This window comes from Agelaius phoeniceus, chromosome 9 (genome assembly GCF_051311805.1).
Source record: "Agelaius phoeniceus isolate bAgePho1 chromosome 9, bAgePho1.hap1, whole genome shotgun sequence".
Lineage (NCBI taxonomy): Eukaryota > Metazoa > Chordata > Aves > Passeriformes > Icteridae > Agelaius > Agelaius phoeniceus.
Window position 1 is genome coordinate 25,096,667 of NC_135273.1, and position 16,089 is coordinate 25,112,755.

At 37.9% G+C, this 16,089-nt stretch overlaps 1 protein-coding gene across 1 annotated transcript in view; it reads left to right on the top strand.

Annotated features, from left to right (window-relative positions):
- The window catches only part of SH2D4B (SH2 domain containing 4B), a 62,438-nt gene that overhangs the window by 40,210 nt on the left and 6,139 nt on the right, over nucleotides 1–16,089 (top strand). The window contains exon 7 of the mRNA XM_077183304.1: nucleotides 13,490–13,710. Within this exon, the coding sequence (XP_077039419.1) occupies nucleotides 13,490–13,710 (221 nt within the window). The remainder of the gene's footprint in view (nucleotides 1–13,489; nucleotides 13,711–16,089) is intronic.

Consider the following 16,089-nt stretch of genomic DNA (forward strand, 5'->3'; position numbering starts at 1 on the left):
TTTTTGACTTGAGGTGTGCTATAAACATTTATAGATACTCAATCCAAAGTAAAAGAAAGTAGTAGCTCATTAGTCATGGGACAGAATTCCCTCTCCTATTTTCTCTCTTAATCATGCTACTGTTTACAGGGTGGTGACAGAAATTTTGAGAAGCTAGATAGTGGGAGGAACAAATTGTTCTGCACTGTTGCTGTATGAGTGGAGTTCCTTTATCATGTTTCAGTAATGAAATTTACTGTAGATGAAAGACACTGGATTAATTAACACAATTAATTCCAGACTTTGGATTCAAAAAGTAAGTAAAAATTTGTGCCTGCTTCTGTTTATAACTTTTTTGGAACTTGAGATGAAGCTGGTTCCTCCATTGAAGTAATTTCTGTTTCTGAGTAGTGGCTTCAAACCCCTCATTCAGATTGTCCTGCTGTGAGTTTGAGCCTAGCTGCTTACTCACTCACCTTAGCTCTACTGCTGGTAGGAAATGAGGCAATTTAGTGCCTGGTTTTGGGTGGCTTAACTGAGAACTGTGTCAGACCCCAGGGGATGTCCAGAACTGGGTCACTGGCAGAGCTGCACATGGGTACTACACTGCCACTTGGTAGGTGTGAAGTTTTTACTATCCCAATGTTGTTCTCATTTGACTTTCAACAGTGCTTCAGTGTCTGGCTCACTTTATTGAGTGATTAAAGGTAACTTTTCCCCCTGAGGAACAGTACAAGAAATCAATGCTCAAGAATGCTGCAAGCAGCTAGAAAGCAGTGTAATTAACAAAGCTAGCCTAAGGTTCCCAAATCTAGCCAAGTGTGTGAGAAGAAAAATTAGTTATCAATATTATGCCTACATTTACTTTTCTTTGAGCTAGATAAAGAAGTACAGGTTCTTAAGCAGTTACAGAAAATGCTTTGTAGAAATCTATCTGGACCTGCTGTTTTAATTTGAATATGGGAAATTACTCCAGATATAGCATGATTTAAATTTGTACCCCTTTTAGAGATAAAGGTTCTAATAATTACTTGATTAAAAAAACATGTAGAATGATTTCTTATGAGATCAGTGATGTCATCTGGAAGCTTCTCACAGATAAAAATAGAATTGAGATTTCAGATTGCTAATGTACCTATAAAATAAATGCATTCTTAAACTTTACACAAAGGGAATATATTTAAGGAAAAAACCATTTTCTTTTACCTGAGAGAAAAGCATGTAAAGTAAAGAACACAGTATATTTTCTGCCTAGTTATCTGTTGAAACATTCAGCTGTAAAATTTGAATTTTCCAGGGCTCCGTGTCAACTGTGGCTTTTGTTTTTCTCCTCCTTTTGAGTGAGCTCTGCTGACACTGTGATTTACTAGTACACTTGTCATTTAAGTTTATGGAAAATGTGTCTTGACAGCTTCTTCAACACCCTTGAGATTATAGCATTCTAGGTGAGCTGTAAGATATATGTGCTTTTAAAGACCATTGTGAGCATGTGTTTGTGGTTATATAATCAGGATTTTGTACTTTTTGGATCTATTAATTTAAATATAGAAAGGAGAAGGGCTCATCTGTAATTTTTGATTGTGGGCTATATTTTTTCTTTAAAACGGAGGGCTTCCTTATTGGATAAAAACAAACTGAGAATGCATTCCACTACTTTTCTTCTGTCTAATTAATGGCCAAGAAGGGTATCAGTAAAGCCTCCTGGAAAGCTTCCTTGCCTTGTACTCACACATTGCTGTGGTGCCTGCAGAGCCAGTTGCACCATGTGACTGCCTTTATCAGCTGGTATCTGCTCAGGGTGTTCATGAGAGGCTATAAACTGTGGGCCAAATCTGTGGCACTAGTCTAGGTTCTTTCTGAAATTCAGAGTTTCACCTGGGAGCATGCAGCAGCCCTCAGCTGTGTCATGAAGCACATGGAAAGACAATACATTGAGAATTGGCCCCAGGATCTAAAAGCCACCCCTTGCTGCTTGAAGTTAAACTACAGGTCTGAAGAATTCTGTTGGATGCAAGAAGAATCCAAACCTACCTTCCATATAGTCAGATAAAAAGCATAGATACATCAATACAAATCAGTATCAATATGTAAGGCTAGTGGAAGACATTAGCAACTCTAGCAAGTTAGCAGCTTGTCAGTGGCTTAGTGTAATATTTTGTTTACTACCATGTAACTCAATTATCTTCTAGACATTTCAGTGTTTGTTCATTGGGCAAATGCTTTTACAGTGAGACCACTGAATTAATGAAGTTTAATTCATAATGCACTCCCTGTGTACTGAATAGCAAATCAATATTAGCATAAATAAAGCATTTAAGCTAGCAATGTAGCAGGAAGGCTCCCAAAGAAGGCTGAACATTCATAATGCTCAAAAAACATGACCAGCCTAGGTATCACCTCTCTGTTAGCAATCAGTAGAGTTACAAAACCTTTCCTACCCAGGTGTATTTTGTGTTACACTATTGAAGACATTTGTTCACAGCAATTTGACATGTGAATAAACCTTACTAAGCATGGGTGTCTGTGGAGAGCTTTGGGTTTCAGTTTACACACAAGCAGATTTTGAATATCTAAGAATCATTACTCATGTCAACATTTTACTTCGCTCTTTCATTGAAGTCATTGTGAAGCTTGTAGGTTTTAGGTAGAACAGCAGATTAATTGACTTTATGGAAAGTAATTCAAGAATTCATTTAGAGATGCATCATACAGAAAATTATTTGAATCCATCTGCCAGTCTAAAGCCAATGCAGTTGTTTTCGTCCTGATAAACACTAACATGGTAACTTTTCTTCAGTGTTTTAAAATGTGCATCTCATTTATTTTAAGACTTTTCCTAAATAGGACTAGGATATATTTCCTGTTTGCCTGAAGCTATAGTCTATATTTCGGTTGTGTTGTTACATCCAAGTAAAACATGTGAAACCTCTGATAAAGACAGTGAGTTCAGTTTCTAAGTCCGAATTTGAAGTGTTGGGATTTATCTTAATTCAACAAAATCATGAAAAACTGGAATATGTATTGAAAAGATTCTTAAGCATTCTTTGTTTTCATAATGAAACATTCTATTCCTTTTATACAAGATATTGAAAAGCTTTATAACAATGTGAAGAAGGAAAGAATGCCTGAGAATGACCTTTTTCTAAAATTATTTTCCTATTTTTCAAGAGATGAGCTTGAAAAAGTGTCACTTGTTTTTCTCTGAGCTTTAGAGCCTAAGAATTGCAGGCTTTTTATAATTTGGCTCATGACTGAATGCACTGCTTTTCCCTCCAGTTTTTAGTTGTTGTTTTTTTATTTTTACCTTTTGTGTGTGTTTGTGTGAGTGGGTTTTTGTTTTGGTGGGTTTTTTAATGCTTAGTGGAGATGACATGATAAAGGCAGGAATACTCATAAAATGTAGTGTTACAGACACATCTGCTTTGCTTTTGTTTGCCTTTGTATCGTTTGTGTCATGTGGCTGCCATGATTTCAGAATATTCTTGTCCATTTTTCTGCTTTTTGCTTGGCTTGATGCAATTTGCCAGTAGCTTCCTATTACCTAAGCAATTAATTCCTTTTCTGCATTTAGTAAATACAGTTACTCCCTCTCCTAGCCATTTACAACTATGGCAATAGTGACACGGGGAACTGCACTAGGACTTAATGTTGCTGTCTTGTTAATTTTGATAGAAAATCAGAGCATGTTACAATTCTGAGTAATTTATTGCTATTATTATTAGAAAGCTTTTTGGCAGCTGATTGTCTCAATCCAATCTGTGTGGACATGGGCCTGATTTTTTAATTCTTCTTTATTTTCTGTATTTAATTATATGACGGAAAAATGGGTATAATGGGTCAAAACCTGCTTCAGGATAAATGGCTGCACAGTATACAAGGCGAAGAAGTCTAATCAGGCCCAAGCTGTTTTGCTGGAGTTTATGCTGATTTATTATATAATTTATTCAGGATAATATCAGCCACAGTGTAGATATTATGAAATCCATGGGTGCTGAATTAAATCCTGTTTTCCTCTACAAGTGGTATACTCATGATAGAGCATGCAAATGGTGGGGTAATGTCCTGCTTTTGGCTGGGATGGAGTTCATTTTTTCTTAGCCCACAGCAGCCTTTTAAAATGAATGTTCATTATTTACTGTCTCTTCAATATATCTGTAAATGTGGCTGTGTTTTTAGAACAGGTTACACAAAGGAGCCAGTCTGCATTGCAAATGAAAACGTTTGTGTGCCTAAGCAACCAAGTATTCACAATTCAGAAGCATCAAAAATAATTTATGTATCAATACTGTAAAAGAAAAAAAAATATATTTGGTGTTAGTATATAGTATTTTTCTTATCTCAGAATTAATTGAAGACAAAAAGAAGCATCTTACTTATTAAGAAACATCAATATGTTAAATGTGTAGTGCAGAAGAAGAACCTGGTGCTAAAATAAGTAAATATATATGTATATCCACTAGTATTTAATTTTTAAAATAATGATTATGGATTTACTTGTCCTGTAAAGTATTCCACACTTCAGTCAGTAATGCTTTTTTCAGAGATAGTAAAATACATAGCTGTTTTAAAAGACTGCACAGTTGAAGTTTTGTGCTTGACTTGTCTTTCTTGTTGAGATTAAACACCTATAGATTTGCAAGTACAAGTATTTCTTCTGACACTGTTTTTAAAAGAAAATCCTGGTGGTTAAATGTACGTATAGCCTTGAGAGAAGGAAGATGCTGCAAGTAAACAAAAATCTAAGGAGACAGGTTTTTTTTCCAAAACAATCCCTGAGATTGACAGTAGTTTTAACACTTACAGTTTTTCACCCTTGTCTTCCACTTGCAGGCAGTGGGAAATGGTAACATCTCCACACACTGAGTGAGCAGTGGGTTGAGTTCCAAATGCAGCTTGCACAGCAAGTCAGGGAACTGGCACTCAGTCCTCATCGTGGTGCCTTCAGCGGGTGAAGTGTTCAGTGACTGCTGAATTTGAATTGCAAATAATTTCTGCTTTTACATATTTATTTAAATTAATTTTTAAAGGAGCCTTTGATTCCAGAAAGAATTACCCCCAGCTTCACAAAGTTTCTTATTCTCTGTGTATTCAGCACTGTGCCCCCCATGTCCTCTACTCCAACTGCCCATCAGCCAGTGATGGACTCTGAGATCTCTGCAGGAAGGTTACCCCAGCCAAGGCTACTTAGCAGCAATGCTGTTCCATGCCTTTGGTCCAGGTGCTCCCCCTGGCAATGAGAGTCACCTGGCAATGTTGCCTTGGAATCAGTTGTACAAACCCAGGAAGGTTCTACTGAAAGACCAGTTTAACTCTTCTACTCTAATTTTTCTACTTTCTACTTTTCTTCTATATTTCCTTTTTGCAGAAATCCAAAGTAAACAAGAATCTCACTCTGGGCTTTGTTTTGTTTTGTGCAATCGGTTTGGTAAAAGCTCAGTCTTTCATGTTTGTTCATGTCTGTGTTTCCCTCAGAAGTATTTAGGAGAAACAAGAGCCTAATGATGGCTAGAGTTATGAAAACATAAATAGGTCCCAGGAGAGCTTTTCCTCTTCCCTCTTCTTGCACATATCAGTCTTCTCATCCTTTTCCTTGATTTAGATCTAATTTGCATACTAGAAGGTTTTTTTTCTCTCATTTTCAAACTCAGTAAACTTTGAGAATTTAGATGAGCAGTAACAAGTTGAGTAATGTAAACAAGTGAAATGCTTGCAAAAGATGACCACAAACTAGAATTTCCTGTTTCTTGCTTGCAAGACCAAGACTGAATGAATGCAAGCATTCTGTCTGCCTGGTGAAAGGATGATGAATACTGCCACTAACCTTTTAAAAAAACTGTCCCACTCTTCAATTTGCACACAAAACACAGTATCAGTGACTATTGTACCAGGGCAGAGGTGTTTCAGTTTACTGAGCAAGGATCAGAGCATAAATCAGTTTCTTTGCTCTGTGTTTATTACTCCACTGTACAGTTTCTAGCCCTGTCAGGTTTTAGTGAGGTATTTGTGTTCTTTACTGATTAAGCAAATTTCAATGTTTCAGTAGATACAGCAAGGTCTTAATATCCACTGCATGTGTTACATCCTGCCCCCATCACAGAACTTTGTTGATGGTCTGCATAGTTTGCTATAACTTTTTGTACATGATAGAAATAAAAATTCAATCTCATCTGTATTGTAAGGAGGTGAATGCATCCTACAGGAATAATATTTGTAACAAAATTCCCTGCTTGGATTAGTGTACTGATATTTTCTCAAGTTTGAAGACATTCTCATGCATATATTTATTTTCCATGCTACTTGCAGGAAATGGCAGGTATCTATAACAGAGTGTAGAAGGTTTAATGTAGGATTGGAAGTATTTACTGATTTAAAAACCCAACCAACAGAAGCAAAACCAAAACCCCAACCTTCCTGTTGTTGATCTTCCATTGAGTTCACTGGAACATTGAGGCTTCTGACTTTGAAACATGGCAGTGTTCCAACAGGGAAAGCAGTACAAAATGAAATATTCCTGACCCACAATTTCTGACAATTTACTGATCATACATACTAAATTACACACAGGATTTTAGTTTAAGAAGCCACTGAAAATTGAATGGTTAACTGTTCAATCTTTTAGCATAAGCTTCTTTTTAGAAGCTATTTAGACAAGAAGAGAAAACTAACAAAAATTAAAGGGCAGTAGCAGAGATTTAATGCAGGGATTTCAGGTCAGAAGAGCCTTTATCTAAAGCAAAAAAAGTAATCTATATATCAAGTAAAAGGTTAAAAGTATTTTGTGCTATATATTAAAGGTTAAAGGTTTGTGCTATATATAAAAGGTTAAAAGTATTTTGTGCTATATATTTTTTCTTCTGATACATGACAATAATGTAAAAACAGAAGAGAGAGGTTAAATTCTTTTCCTCACAGCTAATGCATTCTATAGGCTGTATTGAAAAGAAGGAAGAAGAGAAACCAACATGAGGCTTTGAGGAGACATTAACAGCAAAATTTACAGCTTTATTATACACTGGTATATTCAGACAAGTAATGCCAACACCTGTCTTTTATGTGCTGCACTGCTTGCTAGTGAATAAGGTGTAAATGTTTTGACAGTGGGTATAAAGGGTTTTTACAGTATTTGATAGTTGGATGTAGAATGAACTCTGAAGGAGACAATTAAGAGGTATATTTTCTGCAGAGTGCATAGGGAATTAACTGTGAGCTGCACTGGCAACAATGGATGTAACACACCCAATTTTCTGTAAACCTGAAGAAAACTACTCTTTATTACTGCATTATTCATTTAGATGGGATTTTTTAAGATTCCCAGGGGAGTAAGGCATCCATTCCTTTCAGAATTTCAGTATGTTTTTAATTGCTTTAGAGAATCTTATTCTTAGCAAATTAAGAAATCTTCTGAAGACTGAGTTTGCTTTATTCTAACTGTTGTATCCTGACAAAACAGGGAGCTGAATCCACATTAGAAAAAAAACCCCAAACCAACCAATCAGAAAAACACTACAAAAAACCCATTTAAAAACTCCACCCAAACAAAACTAGTCCTATATATTTTTATCTATAATACTTTTCCTTGAATTTCTCCTGTATAGAGATTCAAGGAGAGCTCATTTAGCACATGATGAATTATCAAGGTGCCTCATCCTTGCCTAAAGGGATCTCTTGCCATCAGAAATACATTATTCCTCTGGGCCTTGGTTTGCTATAGTGTCTGTGCATAGCCCAGGGCATAGTTCCTGTAGTGAGCAAGGCACACTGGAGAGTTGGCTGAATCTCACTGAGGTGTTGCTTCCCAATTCTGCATACGCCAGGAATGTGCCAGGATGGTTACAAAGGAGAGGAATGGTGAAGAATGGCTAATGGGCTCCTGCTCACCTTTCCCCAGCACAGATTTATCTCTATCTGAGGTATGTTACTCATGCTTGACTCCTGAGATTGTGCAGAAGAGGTGGTGAGTGTGGAGCAGAGAAAACTTTGTCCAGAGGCTCCCTAGAGAGTCTCACTTTGCTTTGCCTATGTAGCTCAGAGAAGATGGCCCACACTGTCCCCTGAGTACTGACAAAACTCATCTGTGAGTATATTTCAAATGTGTGTTTTACCTGTTGATTTCTAAATACAACCCAGCTTTGTCTACCAGTGCAGTTCTATGGAGAAAGGAAGGTTTTATTTACATATATTTATGTTTTGCTTTTTGTGACCATAAATATTACTAGTTACTAGGACTCACATTACCAACCTGCAGCACAGCATGAAAAAGCTGCATTCTTACGAGCTGCAAATAGCAAAAGCATTACATAGGAATTCAGAACCCCTTGGCTCTTGGGTTCTTGCCATGACACTTCAAGCCAGAGTTTGAAAAAACAAAAAATCACAATTCCCTCCCAAACCTCAACAAACCTACCAGTTGTTGTGCTGGTTTTGTGTTTGGGTTTTTTATTGAATTTTTGTTTTCTTATTTGTTGGTTTTCTTACTAAGCTTGGCCATTTATTTCAATGTCTAAATGGAAACAGAACTCTTTTGAAGATCTAGTCCCATGTGAGTTTGTTCTGTTTTAACAGCAGATGGTGAATAGCTTCAACAGCTTTGTTTCTATTACCAGATGTCTTTGATTTACTCCCTTGCTTTGCTTTCTGGCCTTTATTGCTTCTATTCTGAAATAGCAGAGGCAGAGCTATTGTTACCTCTCAGCTCCAGCTTTTCTCACACAATACTATTGATCTCTTCTTGTGGCATTATTCAAAAAAGCATTGTGACTAAAAGGAAGGAGAGGGTGAAACCTCTTCAATAGCAGTACACTGTATGATCCTATTGCTGCAAGTATTTGTGGGTGTATTTAGTTGTGCATGCTACTTCTGCTGGAAACACCAGAGAAATGACAATGTATGACTTCTATTCGTATATATTTATCATTAAAGGCAGAATGATTTTTTTTTATATAGGCATGACTATTATATGTGGTACTTTAGGCCCTTTGTTATTTTTTGACTCTTTCAGTTGCAGCACAGTCCATAAACCACCGTACTGATAACAGCGTTCTTTAAATTCTGTGTGACGTTGGCAGTCTCAAGGATGACATAAAGTATTCAGTCTAGACATGACCCTGCTGTAGATTGTGTCCTTCCCAATGAACAACCAGAACTATATTCAGTCAGTTTCAGAGTCCATGTATAGACTTGCACCTGTGGGAGAGAATTGGAAAAGTCAACCTGAGGAAACTTGCTCTGAGTGATGCTTTTCCTTGAGAGTATAAACCATAGCTGCTCTAGTTCTTCCACTGCAGGGAAGCCATCAGTTCATCATCCCTGCTTTTCTGCTTTTGGTCTTTCTGAGTGGCTGAAGGAGCTGGATTTTTCATCTTCTCACCAGAGATGAGATGAAAGACCAGAGATGGTTGCTAGTGTCATTTGAGTGTTTGCTCCAAGCCTTTACTATCCCACCTTATTGTGGGACATCAAAAAGGTCAGATCTATTCTAAGTTTTAGTTCCCCAGTTTCAGTTTTCATTTTACCTTGTTTTGCCTCCTCACGAGCATCTCCATCTTCTGTGGGCTCTGGAAGCTCTGCCCCCCTCCATGAGGTTCACAGAGTGTTCTCAGAAGCTGCTCTTGCTCCTCCTGGCAGTGGCTTATGTTAACACTGCCATGTGACACAGCCTGTCAGCTCCTCTGAAACCACACTGGCTGCACTTGGATCAATCCCTTCTGAATTTCTGTTTACTTTGATTATTTCTTTCAAAACTGATTGCCTTCATTCAGATTTTGGCCCCAGGCAGTTTTGATCTGGGGGTTGCATGATTTTTTAACTGCATGATTTTTTAAAATCGTAATGAAATAAGGAGAAAAACCTATGACCAAACTTTTGATCAAAATGCCCAAGACCATAAAATCTGTTCTAAACAAAGTTATTTTCAGGCTTCTATAGTGTTTTCTTTTTCCTGAAATTTACTTCAGCTTTTTTCTTTCTTTCATTTCTTTCTTTCTTTGTTGTAACCTTGGTAGGTTACAACAAAGGATGTGATGTTACTTTATCTATATAATCGTGAAAAAATAATTCTAGACTTCTATTACATTGTCTATCTTGTTGGCAAAATTTATCAGCCTTGGATTCACGCTTGGTGTGGCATTTTTTGCAACAAATACATACATATATCTTGAGTTTCACTCAAGGATGTATGTAGGATAACCCTGAAAGTAGAGTGGGAAGCTGAGGTGTCATTGCAGAATATTGCAGAATAGCACTTTCTACTGCTGAGGCTCCTGTAAACTTGGAAGGCAGCATTAGGATTTTTTAGCTGGGCTTATTAAATTAATAATGAACTCACCACTTCTCACATGAGCTTAATACATCCTAAATGTTAGGATGTTCTTTTTCCTGTTTGAAAGATTGGTGGCAGTAAACAGAACATAATTGCAAAAAAAAAGTTAAGATGTGCCTATCATAATCTAAAACTTGTCCTGTATTTTAAAAATGAAGCTGTTAGTTAGGAACATGTCAGTTGATGATAAATGTTCTATGATTTGAAATAACTGTCTTAGAAAATGTTATTTTCTCTGCTAAGAATCCGAGCTGTTAATATCTATAAGCATCAAAAACTGGACTAGGCTTTCCCCTTGTTTAATCTTTTTAAGAGATTAGCAAGAATGAGAGTGAGGGGAAATTAGTTTTCAAAGCATCAGTGGTTTCTATTTAATATAATATATGTCATTAATGTCCTAACTAGCACGGATAAGAGCATTTGTGATTCTATACCTCATATCAGAGCCTTGGGAAACCAAAGATTCTTGATTTTAGTTAAAACAATTTTAAATGTAGGCGTTTCACAGATGTTGTCTATCTTTCTACAATCATCTCAGGAGTGAACAGTGCCACTCTTTTTCCAATTGTCTTGAGAAGAGGATAATGTTTTTTAAAGGGTAGAGGGAAACTTTCATTGCTGTAATAACCACCCTCTGAAGAATTGAACCAGAGAAAAACAAAATAACTGGGAGGCAGGGAGAGGGAGGAAATTGTGGGGAGAGATGGTTTGTTGTGAGCTATTAACAGAATCAGGACAGTAAAAGGGAAGAGAGTGGCTGGCTGATAATTTATTACACCATCTTTAGCAGAAAAGTGAATTAAAACCAAAAAAGAGCTTGGCTTTGAGCGATGCAGCATTTCTTACCTACTCAATGATATGAAGTGCCCAGAGCACAACTAAGCTCTGGCAAAGAAGATGGCATTGTGTGGAAGCCTACAGTGTTTTAGCTCCACTGGTGGGAGTTGAGAGCAGGTGAACAGATTGTTTGCCATTAAACTAATCAATGTTAAATGAATTTCATATTATATGCCTGATAGTGATTCAAACCCTAGAAATATCCTAATATTGTTCACTGTATAATACAACCACTTTTTTTTTACAATTCTCTTTGTTTTACAAATTCTCTATATTCACCAAGGCTGAATTGTCTAGTCTACCTCATTCCCTGTCAGGGCTGTGTAACAGTTCTGACACTGTTTGGAGAAGAGGTAGTTATAACAGCACCCACTTCCTATCTCAAAAGTTATCAGCATGCCTTCAATCTAGAACTACAGTGTAAATACTGATTTATGGTAATTAATGTAGTATTTGCTGGTGATGGCACTGTTTATCCTTTCCTGTCATTAAATGCTGTGAGATTGGTAGTGTGGCTCATCTACATTTATTTCCAGCAGAGATTTGTCAAGGAAGTAGCCATCATAATCACTAATAACACATTTAATGCATATTTAAATTAGGTCAGTTTGAGAGAAGACTGGGTTAACAGATACTGTGATTTCAGAATGGGGTTTTGTGTAATTCTTGGGTACCTGGTATTGGGGATGTGGTTGTGCAGCTTCCCATAATATGTTTCCCATAATATCATATGGATTCATATTGGTACTGTATTTTCATTTGAACAGAGTTGAAAAATTTTTAATAATTCATCTTGGAACACCTCCAAGAAAAGTACTTTGAATTTTGGAAAGTGCATCAATTGACACTGTTGCTGAGCAGTTAGTTACTTGCTGTTTCTAAACAAATGCTTATGTTTGCACTGCCTGTTCTTCATGTCTGGTGCAAAGATGTTGCAATATCCTTCATAAAAGAGAAATGGGTGTCATTCAGCAGACTATATATATGTGTACATTTCTTCTTAGTACTGAGGGTATTCCCAAGGGGACCTCTGAGCCCCATTGAGATTGAGCCCTTCGTCACTGCACCAAGTAAAATTGTAAAAGAAATTCATATTCTCAAAGTAGACAAAAAATTGAAAGAAGATGTTTTTCTACCTTTCCAAATATCACACAGTGCTTGCTTTTAATACTCAGACCTCCTCAGTCCCTTCCTATGTCTCCCAGATGCATAATTTTCCTTAAGGACTTAATTAGAGCATTCCAAACTGTCAGGTAAACCCATCTCTGTGCAAACTGATAATCCCTGAACTATGTGTGTTATTACACTAAAACAAGGTGGCTTCATGGAACTCTCTCTAGGACATGTGTAGGTTTCTACGATGACAAGCAGTTCCATTAAATATTACATACATTGTTTGGAGAAAGTTATCCCCACAGAGAGTAACTTTGGAACATGTACATACATTATTTACTGACGTATGGTGCCATGTTCACACTCAGAATGGCCTAATTCAACATCTGCTCCTGATGAGAAGGAGCATCTGGTGTTTCACAGATAATTGAGACATGAGCTGACTGTCCTCTAGGCTGACCAGACAGACTGGAACCAGGCTCTCTGGGTGGATGGTAAGACCTGGTTCAGTGCCAGGTGTAATTCTGATTACACCCTTGTTATGGGTTGTGATTAGAATAGGTTCTATCTGTTATAACTTCTATGCAAGCAGAAGCACCAGCAACTTCAGAGTTGTGCCCCAGAATCAGAAGGAACAAGAGAGATGAAAATTTTTTCAACACAAAAGAATAAAATGGGAAAGTTTTTGAAACTCTACTCCCGTTAAACCTTTCCCTCAAATTTACCTATATGGATCTATGCATGTGTATGTGTGTGGATGTACAAAAGCAGAGAAATTATTTTTCTCCTGACATTTGCTTTACATTCCTTTTGTAGGACATATTAAGCAGTTATAAGACAACAGAGTCTGCAGAACTGCAATACAATTGCAAATATCAGCAATGCATTGCAAATTCAAGCTGCAATGCCTAGCTATTCTAGTCTGCTTAAATGACAGCTTGTCCAGAATTTGCTGGTTTGATAGGCCAGTTGCATTTATTTATCCTTTGAAAAAGAAGTAAGGATGGGAAAAAGCAAGTCTTAATCATCAAATTAAAAAGCATATCTCACCAGACTCCATCAAAACCCTTACAGCTACCCTTCAGAAGCAAACAGCATAAACATTGTCTCCATCTCCTCCTAGAAACATTCCAGCCTTCAGAAGTTAGGCCATTGTGATTTCACTTCTGTTCAGTGTTTGCTGCATTTGATTGCCTCTGGCAGACCTGTTACCTGCATAAGCACGGGGTTTTTTCTTGCCAGGCATTATCAGCCGTCAGGAAGCAGAGGAGCTGTTGATGAATAAATCTGAAGGCGCGTTCCTGGTGCGAGTCAGTGAGAAAATCTGGGGCTATGCCTTGTCCTACCGCCAGCAGAACGGCTTCAAGCACTTCCTGGTGGATGCTTCGGGGGATTTCTACAGCTTCCTGGGGGTGGATCCAAACCGACACCCAACGCTCACTGACCTGATTGATTTTCACAAGGTAACACTTGCTAGGTGGAGATCAATAGCTGAGTGGAATGGATTAATAACTTAATGAGGAGCCATATAGCTTGAAACCACACTGGAAAATAGGAATGACCATAGTGGGAAAGAATATTGTACACTAAGCCCAGCTGTAACATTCATACTTCTGTTGCAGTGAATCAGAAGGCTTTTCCCCTTCTTTCAAGTGCTCCAGTATGTACTTGTGTCCCTTTGTACAGTGTGTACTCTCCTTGGCTACAAATGGCCTAATAAGGGCTGACAGATGTAACGCTTTCTGAGCCTTTTTGCTGTGGAAAATTGGATTGGAAATACCATAGAAAGGTCTTTCAATGAAATTTCAGTATTTTTCTACCTTTGATGTGAGGGCTGTAATGTGCAAAAGCAAGAGAGTGTGACCCTGCACTAAAGAAGGGAACATGGAGGGGCTCTCTTTTAGGGATGTATTAAGGGTCACTTCTTATTACCCAAAACAATTTTGCAAGAGGAATTTACTATTCGATTTTAGATGGGTTTGAATTACTTTACCTCTAGGTTCTGTTTCTTGTTGCCAGACTGTAACTAAATAGGAGCACTGTTTCTGAAAGCATAAATTGTTTTCATCTGGCATCTCCCTATCTTCATCAGTTTTAATTCTGTTTTTTTCTTAGCCACCCTTATAGTTCCTCTTCATCCTTTCTTTTCTAGTTCCCCATCCTATTTTATCTTTTTCTCACTCTAGTCTCAGAGTTATTCTATAATTTTTTTCTTCACAGCTTTTAATTTTTTAAGTATTCAGTCTCAGGTTATTTTTCTTCTAAATTCCTTGTCTTTTAAATATTGCTTTTATCTCACTTGTTTTGTAGTATCAGTTTTGTGTTGCCTTAGTGTCCCCTCAGAGATCACTATGACATTACATGTCCACAAATTATATTTCCACATGGGAAGATCGTAGGTGTCACATTTGACTAAAATATATGTCCTCCCCTAATTTAAATAAAACCTTTCTCAGTGGCCACCTTGGAAGCTCAAATCCCTGACACCCTTCTTGTACACAATGTCCTTTTGGCCAATTTGGGTTAACCAACTGAGCTGTGTCCCCTCCTAGTTCTCCCTTATTCCCAGCCTACTCTGCCAGCAGGGCCTGAGCGGGAAAAAGAGAAAGCCTTTGTGCTGTGCAAGTGGTGATCAGCAATAGCCAAAACTGTAGTGTGTTATCAACACTGTTTTAGCCACAAATTCAAAACACGATGTCACAAAACTTCACAGGCAGCTGTGAAGTTCCATGCCATCTAGCCAGCCCCGGTGCACCTGGAAAGAAGGTAACCAGGGCTTTGTTAGGGCAAGAAAAGCAAACATACAATACCTCAAATCCAGAATATCAGGTGTTGGATGTGCAACCTCTGGCTAATGTAGTTTCCCCTCTGCCCCTGGTGATGGCGACAACCAGTTCCAGCCATCTGTGCTCCAGCTATATTCCTGTATTTTCATCACAGCTCACGTTAGGCAATCACTGTATTAGGAACACATCTATTTACAGTCAGCAGTAGAGCACTTGTCAGAAGCAGAATGGCTTTTAGTTCCTGCCATTTAAAAAAAGGAAAAACCTTGCTTAGGTGTCCCGTGATAAGAGTTAATAGCTGCCCCAGCAGTAAGCCTATCAGGGAAACCAGTTCAGCTTTAATGCCAACACACAGTTCTATTTTCTCTGTCTAGCTTATGGCTGTATTAAAACTGGTACGTTTGGCAATCACCTCAGGAGGTATTTTATCCTGTCTGTCACTTGGTTTTCTTAGAGGCTTTTCTGTCTGCCCTCTCTGGTAAAGTACACTCTCGATTGTCCCAAAGCCTCCTGGTAACCCCAAGCAATCTGTATATGACTGGTTGTGCTGTGGGCACATTTTCCCTTGCAGCTATTGCTATATATTTTGGAAAAGGTGCTGCTTTCCTCATGGCTATTTTTAGCAAGAGTATACTTCCCAACGCCAAAGATTGCCTTTTTTTTAAGGCCCCGAGGAGGACTGATGTAACTAATTTTTTACTTGCTTATACTGAGTGACTTCCTTTTGTTTCATTTTGATTAAAAAATTGAGAGGTCACTCAAGCAACTCAGCTGGCAGACACAAGGAAGTGGTAACCATTAGTTGGAAGAACAAACCTTACAGAATATGATGTGAATGTGCATCTTGTGTGCATAGGTGCTGTGAGTACAGACTGCCTTTTCCTAGCCAGGGCAATGTCTTTCACCTTGCTGTCATCAGTCAGAAAACTGTTCCTGTGTGTGTGAGCACTCAACACTGAGCTCCTGCTCAGTCTGCCTGGGGGTAGCAGCATGGTAAGACTGGCATCTGTCTGTTCAATTAACCCATGAGAACACCCTCTATAAGCATCTGTAGTT